Consider the following 17,860-nt stretch of genomic DNA (forward strand, 5'->3'; position numbering starts at 1 on the left):
ATTATCACTTGTGAATGATGCCCAGCTTAAGGCAAACAGCGCCTGCTTTTAGTGGGCAACTTTTTCAAATCATAGTCGCACACCTCATGTAGCCTAGCCCATAGGCCTATATGTTTTGATAAGATTCGTATCACAACTAAAGTGGCCAAATAACTTGTTAAAATGAAGCACATTCATCCGCTTTACAACTGGTGTAGAGCCTAACTGGGATACATACGCAGCACGTGAGTTTGGGGGAACTAATTTTCACCGTAAAAATCCACCTTTATAATAAATGCGTTATATGCATAATCGCATTTGTGGTCACTTTTGAGAATGGTGTTTTCCTGCTAGTGGAACGTACACCTATAGCCTACTGCTGTGTGCGCATTGCTGCGCTTATAATGGGAAGAAACAACCTATAGTTTATCAACATTTTAAGCTAAACGTTTTCATCTGTTGCGTCAGGTTCATTGCATAAAACAAGTTTTGTTATGCTTATGTTTGGAATATTTATTTCTCGCACAGAATGGCTGATGAAAAGTAAATGAGTACAGTTCTTCTAATGTCTTCAATATTGCGTCCCCGGTGTGTCTATCTTAACTTGTAGCCTGTGAGAAAGACCCTATCACGTGACTGAGAGTCATGTGAGTGAGAGGTGCTGGAGAATGGAATTATAGTTATTATATTCAGCCTAAGGGCACAACGGCCACTGGCCGCAAAAGGCATGTGATTTTTTTTAGGGGTCATTACGGCCACACAAAGGGGATGCAGCCGGGAAATTCGAGGAATTATCAGGTGCTTGTCAAATTGTGAATGAGAGACTAATGAGGTGTGTGCAGCCTGCAAAAAAAAACTGAGCTCATGCCTTTCATGCAACTTTTTTTTTTTAAATCATCAATAGTCGCAACATGCAGCCTTGGAATGTATTAAAAATCAAAACATATAGCCCAACATTTGTATCACAACTAAAGTTACGTAAATAACTCTAAATGAAGCATATAGGAGTACCTGTTTCTTTGTTAACCGCTCAACACAGAATAGCATGTGCACACTCCCTTAAATCGTTTGGAGAAAATATCCTTTCTATTTTATTCAGCTATGTTCAAATGTATTCTTCATACTATAAAATAATATACAATTATTTAAAATAATGCCATGGAATTCTAAGCAAGTCTTGTCTGCTAAATGAACTAGTGTAGCCCACAGCCATATGACATAGTCAGATCAGATCAGTGTAGGCTATATTAAATGGATTTATTGGACTTTTTAAGATGTAGATGTCTCCAAAGGTCTGCATCAGTGGCTTGTGGGCTGTGCGTGGAAGCCAGCAGATGCTACATGTGTTTATGTTAATTACCGGTCAATTACTGTGAGACCAGCAGTTATTTGCTTGGCAATTCCCGGCTGACAAAATTTCATGACCGCCACAGCCCTAACCATGAACATGTTATCTGTACAAGCCTTCCATAAAGTACACATCAACTCTATTCTGCTGTCTGCATTCAAGCTTCTTCATGTTACACACATGGGAACATCATATACAGAAGCATTTGCATGGCTAGGTTGGAGCTGCTCCATTGTATGGTTGTGCTTGCCTTGCCTTGCCTGGCTAGGACTGACAGTACTCTTAAGAGACTCTCTTGTGGGGCATTAGCCTGCTGGTGTCTGCAACAGCTGGCCTCTAACCTGCTTGTCTGAGACAAGACTCCTCAGTGGTCTCTGTGAAAGAAACCTTGGGCTGTGTCCCATTGCTCTTGAACAGTTCCCTTCCCGTTCCATAGAGGGTGCGTCTCAATACTATTTCACATGCAGCTTCCTGTCCTCGTCTCCTGACCCTCATTACAACAAATTGGTAAAGGGATCAGATAGGCTTTCAACATATTTAATTCACCTATTAGTCCATGCCAGATCAGTGATCATATAGAGCACGGATGGGCAACTGGCGTCCCGCCCCCCTTTTGTAGGAACTCAGTCGGGGTCTCAACTTACTGTTGAGAGTTAGAATAATAAAATACACATTTGGTTGTGCATCGGCAGTCATTCAATTAGCCCATGTCAGCAAACCCTTTTTTGATAGGTAAGTTAGTCTAGTGGCTAGCTATCTAAACGTGTAGTAAGCACGGTCAAATTACCGACCAGGGTGGGGTCCATTGATCATCAGTTATCATACTAAAAACTGCAAACATTTGCCCCTACCCTATGGCAAAATGTGTAGAATTGCAGCAAACTTGCTTTAAAACGGCAACATTTCCTCTACGCCCCATGACAAAATGTGCAGAATTGCAGGAAATTTACTTTAATTTATTTAGTTCTCTTTCTAGTGGGGGGGGGGTACACAGACCTACGGGCCACTGCACCCACCCCCATCAAAGTTGTCCATCCCTGATATAGAGGATATGAAAAGGAAATAAGGCCACTTTTGATATGCACCCTCAGAAACATACAGTTATGAATATAACTACTGTTCCCTGAAGGAGGGAACGAGGTATAACATAACGATAATTTTTACCTGAAGAAAACTGAAATCACACCAGGCGGGCCAATGGATGCCAAGCCCGACACTCAAAAGCCCCACCTTCCTGGCTATAGTACTGGGACTCGTATTCATTTCCTCAATTGGGACTCACCACCTGGATTCGTTCTTATGTAGAAACATTTGTATTTGTGTTTTTTACATTGGACAAATGTGGAGACTCAGAACTACAAAAGGGTATATCATACACTTGATTTGAGGAAACAATGGGAAAGTAATTCTGCTTTCAAAGTTTATCAACTCACTTTTAAGAAAACCGTCTTTCAATGTTTTGGTACTACAATTGGAAAGCCCTTTTTTGTCTACACCCATTCAGCATTGTTCACACCTTCTTAAGCCTTAGCCCCACCATCTCTTTAAGGGTTGATCGAACCATTCTGTACTAACTTGCCAGCTACTTCCAGACATCTAACAGAGAGAGAGAACAGCTCACTGAACATTACTCGCCCTATCTGTGGTTTTGGGTTCAGAGCGCACACTGGACGCTCTGGCCAATAAGTAGGGTTGTTCTAAAAGCTCTGACCTCACAACGACAGTCAAGCACCCAAGCTAACTGGCTAACATTGGCTAGCTACTTCCAGACACATGATGAGAGAACACCCCACTCTGACCATTTTACTCACCTTAGCAAAGCTGTTTAGGCTGTTTTCATGTTATCCAGAGCGTTGGTGACTGTAACAGTGCTGCTGGCAACAACTGAATTACGCATTGTTGCTGACGTTTACTGACACTGGACATATTCAACAGGTTGTTGAGCATTCAAAAATGCTCAACATTTTGTAAATGACATCGCCGAAGTCGAGGATCGGTAGGATAGTCAGTTTTACTAGGGTATGTTTGGCAGCATGAGTGAAGGATACTTTGTTGCGATATAGGAAGCCGATTCTAGATTTAATTTTGCATTGGAGATGCTTAATGTGAGTCTGGAAGGAGAGTTTACAGTCTAACCAGACACCTAGGTATTTGTAGTTGTCCACATATTCTAAGTCAGAACCGTCCAGAGTAGTGATGCTGGATGGGTGGGTAGGTGTGGGCAGCGATCGGTTGAAGAGCATGCATTTAGTTTTGCTTGCATTTAAGAGCAGTTGGAGGCCACGGAAGGAGAGTTGTATGACATTGAAGCTCGTCTGGAGGTTAGTTAACACAGTGTCCAAAGAGGGGCCAGAAGTATACACAATGGTGTCGTCTGCGTAGAGGTGGATCAGAGAATCACCAGCAGCAAGAGCGACATCATTGATCTATACAGAGAAAAGAGTCGGCCCGAGGATTGAACCCTGTGGCACCCCCATAGAGACTGCCAGAGGTCCAGACAACAGGCCCTTCGATTTGACACACTGAACTCTATCAGAGAAGTAGTTGGTGAACCAGGCGAGGTAGTCATTTGAGAAACCAAGGCTGTTGAGTCTGTCGAGAAGAATGTGGTGATTGACAGAGTCAGGTCGATGAATACAGTTGCACAGTATTGTCTCTTATCGATGGCGGTTATGATATCGTTTAGGACCTTGAGCGTGGCTGAGGTGCACCCATGACCAGCTCGGAAACCAGATTGCATAGCGGAGAAGGTACGGTGGGATTCTAAATGGTTGGTGATCTGTTTGTTAACTTTGCTTTCAAAGACCTTAGAAACGCAGGGTAGCAGTCTGGGTCTAGAGTGTCTCCCCCTTTGAAGAGGGGGATGACCGCAGCAGCTTTCCAATCTTTGGGGATCTGTGACGATACGAAAGAGAGGTTGAACAAGCTAACTATAGGACTTGCAACAATTTTTGGCGGATAATCTTAGGAAGAGAGGGTCCAGATTGTCTAGCCCTGCTGATTTGTAGGGGTCCAGATTTTGCAGCTCTTTCAGAACATCAGCTATCTGGATTTGGGTGAAGGAGAAATGGGGGAGGCTTGGGCAAGTTGCAGTGAGGGGTGCAGGGTGGTTGACCGGGGTAGGGGTTGCCAGGTGGAAAGCATGGCCAGCCGTAGAACATGCTTATTGAAATTCTCAATTATCGCGGATTTATCGGTGGTGACAGTGTTTCCTAGCCTCAGTGTAGTAGGCAGCTTTACAATGGACCATAATCCCAACTCATGAGGTTACTACCCTGCATGAATCTGCAGTTAGCTAACCAACCAGGTTATATGGCTATAACTAGTCAAGCAAATGTGTCTGAGATACGAAGAATAAGATCATACACATAACATTAGCTAGCTACCCAGCCAGCTAACGTTAGCTAGCTAACAGTACACTTGAAATGAAACCACTTTGTCAAAATTAGAAACATGTCATATCTGAAAATCTTACCAGTATGCATCATGGTTGGACACGGCTCCTGTCTGATGCCATGCATGGATGCCAACGTTTGATGATGTAATCCAGACTGGTGTGTTCTCCATCTCTTAGCTATCATACTCGAATTCTACTGATTTCAGAACTCAGTCCTCCAGAAAGTGGAGAGCATACACATAACCTTAGCTCAGAGCGTCCCAAACCGGCTCAGAGGGTCCCAAACTAGGAGGTCCATGGCAGCCTAAGCTCACACAGGTTCCACGGGCTCCAATAAGGGCTTACAGAAGCCACCTTTTTCCCTAATACTTACCCAAGAAGCTAGAACTCTCAGAGCTTCATGAGGCCTGAACTGTCATTCCCATATAGGGAACCAGAACCTGCTGCAACTTGGCTATGCGCACTGAGATGCTGCCACTGCAGCCCAAGTTACTCCACAGTTCTAAGAATAATACTTACCTTGTAAGCCGGAAACGTAAGAACTCGTACAAGGAACTGGAAGTCCAAAACCACAGAACACATGTTGCGACTTGGTAAAGCGCACATAACTGTTAACACTAATGTTAGCACAAAATCTTTTGTAACACATTTACAGTGCATTCAGAAAGTATTCACACCCCTTGACCTTTTCCACATTTTGTTGTGTTACAGCCTGAGTTTAAATGGATTCAATTTCGATTATTTTGTCACTGACCTACACACAATACCCCATAATGTCAAAGTGGAATTATGTTTTTGAAAAGCTGAAATGTCTTGAGTCTCAACCCACTATTCAACCCACTTTGTTATGTAAGTTCAGGAGTAAAAATGTCCTTAACAAGTCACATAATAAGTTACATGGACTGTGCAATAATAATGTTTAACATGATTTTTGAATGACAACCTCATCTCTGTTGCCGACATACAATTATCTATAAGGTCCCTCAGTCGAACAGTGAATTTCAAACACAGATTTAACCACAAAACCAGGGAGGTTTTCCAATGCCTCACAAAGAAGTGCACCTATTGGTAGATGGGTAAAGAAAAAGCTAACATTGAATATCCCTTTGAGCATTGCAAAGTTATTAATTACACTTTGGATGGTGTATCAATACACCTAGTCCCTCGAAAGATGCTCAGTTGCCGGAGAGGAAGGAAACTGCTTAAGGATTTCGCCATGAGGCCAATGGTGAGTTTAAAACAGTTACAGAGTTTAATGGCTGTGATAGGTGAAAACTGAGGACGGATCAACAAAATTGTAGTTAGTCCACAATACTAACATAATTGACAGAGTGAAAAGAAGGAAGCCTGTACAGAATAAAAATATTCCAAAACATGTATCCAGTTTGCAACAGGGCACCTAAGTAATATTTAAAAAATGTGGCAAAGCAATTCACTTTTTGTCCTGAATACAAGTGTTATTTTTTGGGACAAATCCAATAAAACACACTAGTGAGTACCACACTCCATATTTGCAAGCATAGTGTTGGCTGCATCATGTTATGGGTATGCTTGAAATAGTTAAGGACTAGGGAGTTTTTCAGGATAAAAAACAAACAGAATGGAGCTAAGCACAGGCAAAATCCTAGAGGAAACCCTGGTTCAGTCTGCTTTCCACCAGACACTGGGAGATTAATTCACCTTTCAGCAGGACAATAACCTAAAACACAAGGCCAAATCTAGACTGGAGTTGCTTACCAAGAAGATAATGAATGTTCCTGAGTGGACGAGTTACAGTTTTGACTTGAATCAAAACTTACAGTTTTGATTCTCAAGCAAGACTTGAGAATGGTTGTCTAGCAATTATCAACAACCAATTTGACAAAGCTTGAATAATTTTGAAAAGAATAATGGGGAAATATTGTACAATCCAGGTGTGCAAAACTCTTACAGACTTACCCAGAAAGACAGCTTTATTCGCTGCCGAAGGTGGTTCTCACATTGATGCTCAGGGATGCGAATACCTATGTAAATTAGATATTTCATATTTCAAAACATGTTTTCACTTTGTTTTCCGATGGGTGAGAAGGAAATCTATTAAATCCGTTTTGAATTCAGGCTGTTGCATAACAAAATGTGGAATAAGTCAAGGGGTATGAATATTTTCAGAAGGCACTGTAGATAGTTTGATTTTGTGAGTCACCGCAAACCTGGTAATACTTTCCCTTAGCAATTCTGTTAATTCTCATACAGTGATATACACTGAGTATACAAAACATTAAGAACACCTTCCTCCGCTTGCACCCTCAGACCAGCCTAAATTCTTCGGGGAATGGGCTCTACAAGGTATTAAAAATGTTCCACAGGAATGCTGGCCCATGTTAACTCCAGTGCTCCAGCTCTGACGAAGGCTGTGAGGCCGATACGTAAGTTTATTAAATATCAGTGATACTAACAAGAGCAGTGTGCGGTTTCCTTTTTCCTTCATAACTCCAGTGCTTCTCACAATTATGTAAAGTTGGTTGGATGTCCTTTGGGTGGTGGACCATTCTTGATACACATGGCAAACTGTTGAGTGTGAAAAACCCAGCAGTGTTGCAATTCTTGACACAAACCAGTGCGCCTGGCACCTACAACCATACCCTGTTCAAAAAGGCCACTCAATTGTCTCAAGGCTTAAAAAAACATATTTTACCTGTCTCCTCCCCTGCATCTACACTGATTGAAGTGGATTTAACAGGTGACATTAATAACGAATCATAGCTTTAACCTGGATTCACCTGGTCAGTCTACAGTGGCTTGCGAAAGTATTCACCCCCTTGGCATTTTTCCTATTTTGTTGCCTTACATTCTGGAATTAAAATAGATTTTTGGGGGGTTTGTATCATTTGATTTACACAACATGCCTACCACTTTGAAGATGCAACATATTTTTTATTGTGAAACAAACAAGACATAATACAAAAAAAACTGAAAACTTGAGTGTGCATAACTATTCACCACCCCAAAGTCAATACTTTGTAGAGCAACCTTCTCTATAAGCTCGGCACATCAAGAAACCTTCAAGTTGGATGGGTTCCGCTGGTGTACAGCAATCTTTAAGTCATACAACAGATTCTCAACTGGATTGAGGTCTGGGCTTTGATTAGGCCATTCCAAGACATTTAAATGTTTCCCCTTAAACCACCCGAGTGTTGCTTTAGCAGAATGCTTAGGGTCATTGTCCTGCTGGAAGGCGAACCTCCGTCCCAGTCTCAAATCAATGGAAGTCTGAAACAGGTTTCCCTCAAGAATTTCCCTGTATTTAGCACCATCCATCATTCCTTCAATTTTGCCCAGTTCCCAGTCCCTGCCGATGAAAAACATCCCCACAGCATGATGCTGCCACCACCATGCTTCACTGTAGGGATGGTTTTCTCGGGGTGATGAGATGTGTTGGGTTGGCTCCAGACATAGTGTTTTACTTGATGGCCAAAAGCTAAATTTTAGTCTCATCTGACCAGAGTACCTTCTTCCATATGTTTGGGGAGTCTCCCACATGCCTTTTGGTGAAGACCAAACGTGTTTGCTTATTTTTTTCTTTAAGCAATGGATTTTTTCTGGCCACTCTTCCATAAAGCCCAGCTCTGTGGAGTGTACGGCTTAAAGTGGTCCTATGGACAGATACTCCAATCTCCGCTGTGGAGCTTTGCAGCTCCTTCAGGGTTATCTTTGGTCTCTTTGTTGCCTATCTGATTAATGCCCTCCTTGCCTGGTCTGTGAGTTTTGGTGGGCGGCCCTCTCTTGGCAGGTTTCTTTACATTTTTTAACCTCTATGGGCTAGGTGGGACGCTCTGTCAGCAGAGTACCGAGCCAGAAATAATCAGACACCCATTTTTCAAGCTAGCATATAATGTCACATAACCCCAAACCACAGCTAAATGTTGCACTAACCTTTGATGATCTTCATCAGATGACAACCCTAGGACATTATGTTATACAATACGTGCATGTTTTGTTCAATCAAGTTCATATTTATATCAAAAACCAGCTTTTTACATTAGCATGTGACTAGCATGTGACTAGCATTCCCACCGAACACTGCCGGTGAATTTACTAAATTACTCACGATAAACGTTCACAAAAAGCATAACAATTATTTTAAGAATTATAGATACAGAACTCCTCTATGCACACGATATGTCCGATTTTAAAATAGCTTTTCGGTGAAAGCACATTTTGCAATATTCTCAGTAGATAGCCCGGCATCACAGGGCTAGCTATTTAGACACCCAGCAAGTTTAGCACTCACCAAAGTCAGATTTACTATAAGAAAAATGTTATTACCTTTGCTGTCTTCGTCAGAATGCACTCCCAGGACTTCTACTTCAATAACAAATGTTGGTTTGGTTCAAAATAATCCATAGTTATATCCAAACAGCGCCGTTTTGTTTGTGCGTTCAAGACACTATCCGAAAGGGTAAATAAGGGTGACGAGCATGGCGCAATTCGTGACAAAAAATTTCTAAATATTCCATTACCGTACTTCGAAGTATGTCAACCGCTGTTTAAAATCAATTTTTATGCCATTTTTCTCATAAAAAAGCGATAATATCCCGACCGGGAATCTGCGTTTAGGTAAACAGACGAAAGAAAATAAAGCATGGGGTCGACTCGGGCATGCGCCTAAGCCCATAGTACTCTGATCGGCCACTTGCCAAACGCGATAAAGTGTTTCAGCCAGAGGCTGCCTCGATATCGTTCAGCTTTGTCCCGGGCTCTGAGAGCCTATGGGAGCCGTAGGAAGTGTCACGTTATAGCAAAGATCCTCAGTCTTCAATAAAAAGAGCCAAGATGAAACACAACTTGTCAGACAGGCCACTTCCTGTTTGGAATCTTCTCAGGTTTTGGCCTGCCATATGAGTTCTGTTATACTCACAGACACCATTCAAACAGTTTTAGAAACTTTAGGGTGTTTTCTATCCAAAGCCAATAATTATATGCATATTCTAGTTACTAGGCAGGAGTAGTAACCAGATTAAATCGGGTACGTTTTTTATCCGGCCGTGTCAATACTGCCCCCTAGCCCTAACAGGTTAATAATGGATTTAATGGTGCTCTGTGGGATGTTCAAATTTCTGATATTTTTTTATAACCCAACCCTAATCAGTACTTCACAACTTTGTCCCTGACCTGTTTGGAGAGGTCCTTGGTCTTCATGGTGCCACTTGCTTGGTGGTGCCCCTTGCTTGGTGGTGTTGCAGACTGGGGCCTTTCAGAACAGGTGTATATATACTGAGATCATGTGACAGATCATGTGACACTTAGATTGCAAACAGGTGGACTTTATTTAACTAATTATGTGACTTCCAAGGGTAATTGGTTGCACCAGATCTTAATTAGGGGCTTCATAGCAAAGGGTGTGAATACAGATGCACGCACCATCTTTCCGTTTTTTTATTTCTTTAATTTTTTTGAAACAAGTTATTTTTTTCATTTCACTTCACCAATTTGGATTATGTTGTGTATGTCCATCACATGAAGTCCAAATAAAAATCTATTTAAATTACAGGTTGTAATGCAACAAAAATAGAAAAAAACGCCAAGGGGAATGAATACTTTTGCAAGGCACTGTATATCATGTAAAGAGCAGGTGCTCTTAATGTTTTGTAAACTCATTTTAAAACACTTATTTTTATCTAAAATCTCTGAAATCCTATTGCTTTGAATAAAGTTAATTAGTCACATTTCTCATATCGAAAGATGAGTTCCTTTATGAGCTTCCCCTGTAGTCCAGACTTATCTCTTCCTTGGTGATCCCTTGTTCTTCTAACGTGTGTGTTTTCTCTCTTCAGCAGGAGTCTGTCGAGGGTTTAGATTAGAACAACTTACTGCTCTCCATTGATACACTGCTGATAGGGTAGACATGCAACCTGTGTGGGTTGGTGGTTGGCTGGGTGGGTGGGTAGGTGAAGGGGTAACAGTTGGATTCCCTCTCTATCTCTCTCTTCCTTTCTTCTCTTCTCACCTCAGGTGCCGGTTCAGACAGAACTCAGCTAGTCATCCTAGTCAGTCAGGTGTAGGGCTTATTGGTCGGGGGTCAGGGGTCAATCATTGGCCCAGTTCAATAGGGGGACCCCCCCTGGCCCTTGCCAAACCATTCTTCAAAAAGCACAGTATGTTTTTCTCATTAACATTGTCCGGTCACACTAATGAGTACGGCACACATGTGGCTATGCATTTAAGAGGCATCACCGGAGGCCTCCTGGTTATTTGGTTTGGTACAAAGCTACTCTCTTCATGGGCAGGGGGGAACTGCTAGAGGACGGCTTGAGCTAAAAACAAAAGAAAAAAGAACGACATGCATTCATTTTCATTTAATTCAAAGATATTGAAGATTATTGACTGCCTGACTGATAGTGGTCATATTATGTGCAAAGTGAAACTCTTTGTCTGAGAGTCAAAGTGAGGGCAGTGGATCGCTCTTGGCAGCGATTGCCTCTATAAGCTCTTATCTAGGATGAGTTTTCCATATCCCAAGTGTAGCTTTGGCATCAGGAGGTGAATAGCTAAAGAGACCTCCAATCAGCTGGAATTAAAAATTTATATTTTACAGTAATATTTTACACACTTTTACTTATGTTCATATACACCCAGTAAACACTTATGTCCAGTGGGTTGCTCGTTCCAAGTTGGGCTCACGGAGAAAAAAACAACTTGAGTAATTAGTAATTATCCAGCTGTAAAGATGTGAACATTCACAACAACAAAAAAAGCACAAAACCTCTAGGTCACATTAGATAGAAGCCTCTTCGGAAGTAGTGTTCCACCACAATCGTCCACGCTCATTAAAGGACTCAATATACAACAATGTTTACTGCTCTCCTGAGTGTGCTAAAGTGTGCCCAGGTATAAACCTCCTGTAACCTGAATCCATAATACGTTTCCCAGTTCCCGACAGCTGTGACCCTATTGGCTAAGGGAAAGGTCAACGCTATGCAGAGAGGGCAATGCAGCTGCCTGTCAAAAGTGGTTAGTCATCAGCTACTGTGACATACATGGGAGTTTTTGATAATGAGCATTCCGTGTAAGGGGGTTCAGAAGTTCAAAGCTGCAATGTGTAAAGTTTCATTCCAAAATGCTATATACAGTGCATTCGGAATGTATTCAGACCCCTTGACTTTACAGCCTTATTCTAAAATGGATTAAATCATTTTTTTCCCTCATCAATCCACACACAATACCCCATAATGACAAAGCAAAAACAGGTTTTTAGAAATGTTTGCAAATGTATTTATTTTTTAAATAAAAAAATGAAATATCACATTTACATAAGTATTCAGACTCTTTACACAGTACTTTGTTGAAGCACCTTTAGCAGCGATTACAGCCTCGGGTCTTCTTGGCTATGACACTACAAGCTTGACACACCTGTATTTAGTTTCTCCCACTCTTCTCTGCAGATCCTCTCAAGCTATGTCAAATTGGAAGTGGAGTGTCACTGCACAGCTATTTTCAGGTCTCTCCAGAGATGTTCGATCGTGTTCAAGTCCGGGCTCTGGCTGGGCCACTTAAGGATATTCAGAGACTTGTCCCAAAGCCACTCCTGCGTTGTCTTGGTTGTGTGCTTAGAGTCGTTGTCCTGTTGGAAGGTGAACCTTTGCCCCAGTCCGAGGTCCTGAGTGCTCTGGAGCATATTTTCATCAAGGATCTTTCTGTACTTTGCTCCATTAATCTTTTCCTCAATCCTGACTGGTCTCCCAGTCCCTGACACTGAAAAACATCCCCACAGCATGATGCTGCCACCACCATGCTTCACCGTAGGGATGGTGCCCGATTTCCTCGAGACATTCAGGCCAAAGAGTCCAGTCTTGGTCATCAGACCAGAGAATCTTGTTTCTCATTGTCTGAGAGTCCTTTAGGTGCCTTTTGGCAAACTCCAAGTGGGCTGTCATGTGCCTTTTACTGAGGAGTGGCTTCCGTCTGGCCGCTCTACCATAAAGGCCTGATTGGTGGAGTGCTGCAGAGATGGTTGTCCTTCTGGAAGGTTCTCTCATCTCCACTGAGGAACTCTGGAGCTCGGTCAGAGTGACCATCGGGTTCTTGGTCACTTCCCTGACCAAAGCACTTCTCTCCCGATTGCTCAGTTTGGTCAGCTCTTGGAACATTTTTGGTGTTTCCAAACTTCTTCCATTTAAGAATGATGGAGGCCACTGTGGTTTTTTGTTGTTGTTACCCTTGCCCAGATCTGTGCCTCAACACAATCCTGTCTCGGAGCTCTACGGACAATTCCTTTGACCTTATGACTTAGTTTTTGCTCTGACATGCACTGTCAACTGTGGGACCTTATATACACAGGTGTGTGCTTTTCCAAATTATGTCCAATCATTTAAATTACCACAGGTGGACTCCAATCAAGTTTTAGAAACATCTCAAGGATGATCAATGGAAACAGGATGCACTTGAGCTCAATTTCGAGTCTCATACCAAAGGGTATGAATACTTATGTAAATAAGGTGTCTGTTTTTTATTTTTTTTACATTTGCAAAAATCTCTCCAAACCTGTTTTTGCTTTGTCATTATGGAGTGTTGTGTGTAGATTGATGATTATTTTTATTTATTTAATTCAGTTCAGAATAAGGCTGTAACGTTACAAAATGTGGAAATAGTCAAGGGGCCTGAATACTTTCTGAATGCACCGTATCGATTTTCAGAAATCTTAGTAAATTCTATTTTATTGTTTAAAGAAATTATTAAGCCACCTAAAGTCACTGAACCCCCAGCCATAAGACTGCTGAACAATTAATCAAATGGCCACCCGGACTATTTACATTGACCCCCCCCCCTTTGATTTTGTTTTTACACTGCTGCTTCTCACTCTTTATTATCTATATGTAGAAATTGCCTCTACTAACCTGTACCCCCGCACATTGAATCGGTTCTACCCCCTCTATATTGCCTCGTTATTGTTATTTTATTATGTTACTTTTATTATTAAAAATGACTTTAGTTTATTTGTAAATATTTTCTTAACTATATTTCTTGAACTGCATTGTTGGTTAAGGGCTTTTAAGTAAGTATTTCCCGGTAAGGTCTACACCTGTTGTATTCGGCGCATGTGACAAATACAATTTGATTTGATTTGATTTGAAAGCGATTGGTGTGTTTTTTCACTATCTAATCATGGAATGGGGTTGTTCAATGACATATTTTAAACAAATACATGTCTATCACTTGATGGTTTCATTTCAGAGAGACAAATAATCATGTTTTTTTTTGCTAAATGCTACACTACATGACCAAAAGTATGTGGACACCGGTTGTCGAACATCTCATTCCAAAATCATGGGCATTAATATGGAGTTCTTCCCCCTTTTGCTGGTATAACAGCCTCCAGTCTTCTGGGAAGTCTTTCCACTAGAAGTTCAAACATTGCTCCAGGGACTTGTTTTCATTCAGCCACAAGAGCATTAGTGAGGTCGGGCACTGATGTTGTCAGTTGATTAGGTCTGGCTCGCAGTTGGCATTCCAATTCATCCCAAAGGATTTCGATGGGGTTGAGGTTATGGCTCTGTGCAGGCCAGTCAAGTTCTTCCACAACGATCTCGACAAACCATTTCTTTATGGACCTTGCTTTGTGCGCTGGGGCATTGTCATGCAGGAAACAGGAAAGGGCGTTCTCCAAACTGTTGCCACAAAGTTGGAAGCTCGGAATCGTCTAGCATGTTATTATATGCTGTAGCGTTAACCGGGGAAGCTCTAGCAGGGCAGAAATTTTCCAAACTCACTTGCTGGAAAGGTGTCATCCTATGACAATGCCACGTTGAAAGTCACTGTCATCAAGGCAATGGGTGGCTACTTTGAAGAATCTCAAATCTCAAGTGTTATTTCATGGTTTTGATGTCTTCACTATTATTCTACAGTGTGGAAAATAGTATAAATAAAGAAAAACCCTTGAATGAGTTGGTGTGTCCAAACTTTTGACTGGTACTGTATATCTGAGGTGATAAAACAAAGACCAGTGTGATTTTATTGTTATACTGGGCAGTTGGTTTTTTGATTGTTTAATGTTGTGGTCTGTGATGTTGAGTTCTGCAAGATTATATCATTTGATTATATTCATTACACGTTTAGGAACCTTACTTTCCAGTTGTTTAATGTTCCTATGAAGAAGTTCCAGTAGCTGAGTGAATACGAGTCTAGGAAGTATGGCAATGTGAATTTACAGGTTTAGTAATTTGCGCAATTTGTGCAATTTGTGTTGTGCTGTGCTGTATTTTACTTTTTTCTATTGTATTAAATTTTTTTGTTCGATGAAATTGTATATGCAGTGCTCCCTTGAAAAAGAGACACTAGTCTCAATGGTGACTATTTGTCTCTTTACACAGGGCGCCCGTGTGTGGTTACACGAGGAAGAACAATACCTCCCCAGCACTGTTTCCTCTTGCTCTGGAGGCGTGGTGGTTTTCGCTACTGAATATGGACAGGTAAGACCATAACACTCCCCTTTTAAAGACAAAATTATTCACCCAAGTGAGTTACAATAAAAATCTGGCAACACCTCAAGAATGTGCTTACCTTCTTTTGGGGCTGCCAGAATTCTGTATTTATTGGTTGGGATCCCCCTTTTCCCAACCTTGCCTGCATTGAAAGTATCTGGCAGCACAACATAGGGAATATACATAAAATGTTATAAACACAGGACAGCAGACCTTGGAAAAAAAGGAAGGGATGTAATTTCAGAATCTAGTAACCCCTTTCCTTTTTTAATGCTGTGATCCATATATTGTGAAAACAATGGATAGACAGGTTTGTAGCTCGTTTAGGGGTCATAGCGCAAAAATCAAATTAACCAATGGAATTTGAAGGCCAAAATGATCAACTATGTTTAAGGAATATTCAGACCGGAAATAAAACTTTTTGGGTTGTTGCAACATATAAAGCATGATTTCTCTAAAGAGGATGATCCTGGAAAGGACTCAAATAAAGGCTGGACACTACTATGTCTATAAAACTCAATATAGGTTACTTGAAGAGTGTTTTTCTTACATGACTAACAATGGTTTACTTGAAGAGTGTTTTTCTTACATGACTAACAATGGTTTACTTGAAGAGTGTTTTTCTCACATGACTAACAATGGTTTACTTGAAGAGTGTTTTTCTTACATGACTAACAATGGTTTAATGATGAGCACTACAGAGGAGGCAACCAGCATACAGGGAAGAGCATACTGGTAGTGCAGGCTGATACACCCATAAAACGCTGTGGACAGGCTCTTAAAATGCCTGGTTTAGTGCTTATTAAACAATCTGTAAGGTCACTTTGAACACCCCTGTGTTTTGGTGTGTACTTTGGGTTACACTTACCCACAACTCAAAACACTGTTGGGTTTGTGATTAAGGCTGTTGGGTTTGACTCCCTAGAGGTCAGTTGCTAACAACACCTTAGAAAGAGAGAATTGATGTCACTGAAGCTGACACAGCCCTGACAAACAACTAACACTCAAGTTGACACAGTCCTGTCAACGAATTTAGCCACCGTAACGGAGGTGAGTGGTGAACCATGCTTGTGTGAGGATTCACCTTGACTGAAACCTCAAGAAAAGAAAGGGGGATACCTAGTTAGTTGTACAACTGAATGCATTCAACTGAAATGTGTCTTCTGCATTTAACCCAACACCTCTGAATCAGAGAGGTGCAGGGGGCTGCCTTAATTAACATCCACATCCTCGGCGACCAGGGAACACTGGGTTAACTGTCTTGCTCAGGGGCAGAACAACAGATTTTTACCTTGTCAGCTCAGGGATTCGATCCAGCAACCTTTCGGTTACTAGCTCAAGACATGCAGGCTTTAGCTCACCTGGCTAACATTGCCACAATATTACCAATCCTATTTGCCATCTCTTCAATCTAAGCCTACAGGAAAGTGTGTGCCCTCAGGTCTGGAGGAAAGCAAAAGTCATTCCGCTACCCAAGAATAGTAGTCGACCATTTACTGGCTCAAATAGTCAACCAATCACCCCGTTACCAACCCTTAGTAAACCTTTGGAAAAAATTGTGTTTAACCAGATACAATGCTATTTCACAGTAAACAAATTAACAACTGACTTTCAGCACGCTTTTAGTGAAGGACACTCAACATACACACTTACACAAATGACTGATGAATGGCTGAAAGTAAGACGATTGTTGGAGCTGTTTAAGTGAGGTTGATATGGTAGAAATTGTGTTTTTATACTGAACAAATAGCATATTAGGGATTGCAAATATGTAATAGCACTGGAATTATCTAATTTACTTACATATGACACTTTGGAGAGGTTTAGGGACACTTAGAAACGTCCCGTGACCACACTTGACACCACTTACTAAAACATCTGCCCATTTCTAGTTGTTAGGTCTATCAATCCCATTTTCTTCTGATATTGTTCACATTGTGGAAGCCATCTGATGTGTTTACAGCTCTGGGCATCAATAATTCACTTATATCTTGTCAATGAAATAGTACTTTAAAAATTTTAAAAACTATTATTTTGTGTGTGCTTGATCTTATGTATTCTGAACTATGTAACTCCTATCTATCTTCTGATCATTTCCTCACAATCTCCCAGATGTTTTCTTTCCAAATATACCAAGTATTGGCATGTCAGAATCATGTTATTACACATGAATAGCAGTTACTTTTGGGTATGTGTATTTAGGCGGAAATCTACATTTTGCCATTTCCCAAACTTCGGCGAACTTTAGCCACCACTAGCTAGCAATCAATGGAAGTGATAAAGGCATGTGTTTGCCTTTTAATTAATGGACAAAACAAGTATGGAGTTGATTTGATTTGATTTCAGTTGATTTGGCCATGAAATTCTGACAATTGTACACATCCCCCTATCACTCCCATTTAGATTTTTAGCTAATGTGGATAAAGTTAGCTGAATTTTGTAGTGGCTATTTACAGAAAACCGAAGCATGGTTCCTCCTGGCCAATAGACTACCCTGGGGGTGAGGAAACATCTAACATCAACTTGTAAAATCCCGAACTTCCCCTTTAAACCAGTGTTAATTTTGTCAGATATTTTAGGTATAGTTTTAGTCTTAAGCTAAGTTCGAATACTTATACTAACTGCACTAACCGTACTATTTGTGACGCAAATTGAGTATATAGTATGCTTATTGGTCAT

At 41.1% G+C, this 17,860-nt stretch overlaps 1 protein-coding gene across 1 annotated transcript in view; it reads left to right on the forward strand.

The window, feature by feature from the left end:
* Positions 1-17,860, forward strand: part of myo10 (myosin X) — a 303,162-nt gene that overhangs the window by 48,623 nt on the left and 236,679 nt on the right. The window contains exon 2 of the mRNA XM_082960691.1: positions 15,071-15,169. Within this exon, the coding sequence (XP_082816817.1) occupies positions 15,071-15,169 (99 nt within the window). The remainder of the gene's footprint in view (positions 1-15,070; positions 15,170-17,860) is intronic.

Source organism: Salmo salar, chromosome 14 (genome assembly GCF_965601325.2).
Source record: "Salmo salar chromosome 14, fSalSal1, whole genome shotgun sequence".
Classification (NCBI taxonomy): Eukaryota; Metazoa; Chordata; class Actinopteri; order Salmoniformes; family Salmonidae; genus Salmo; species Salmo salar.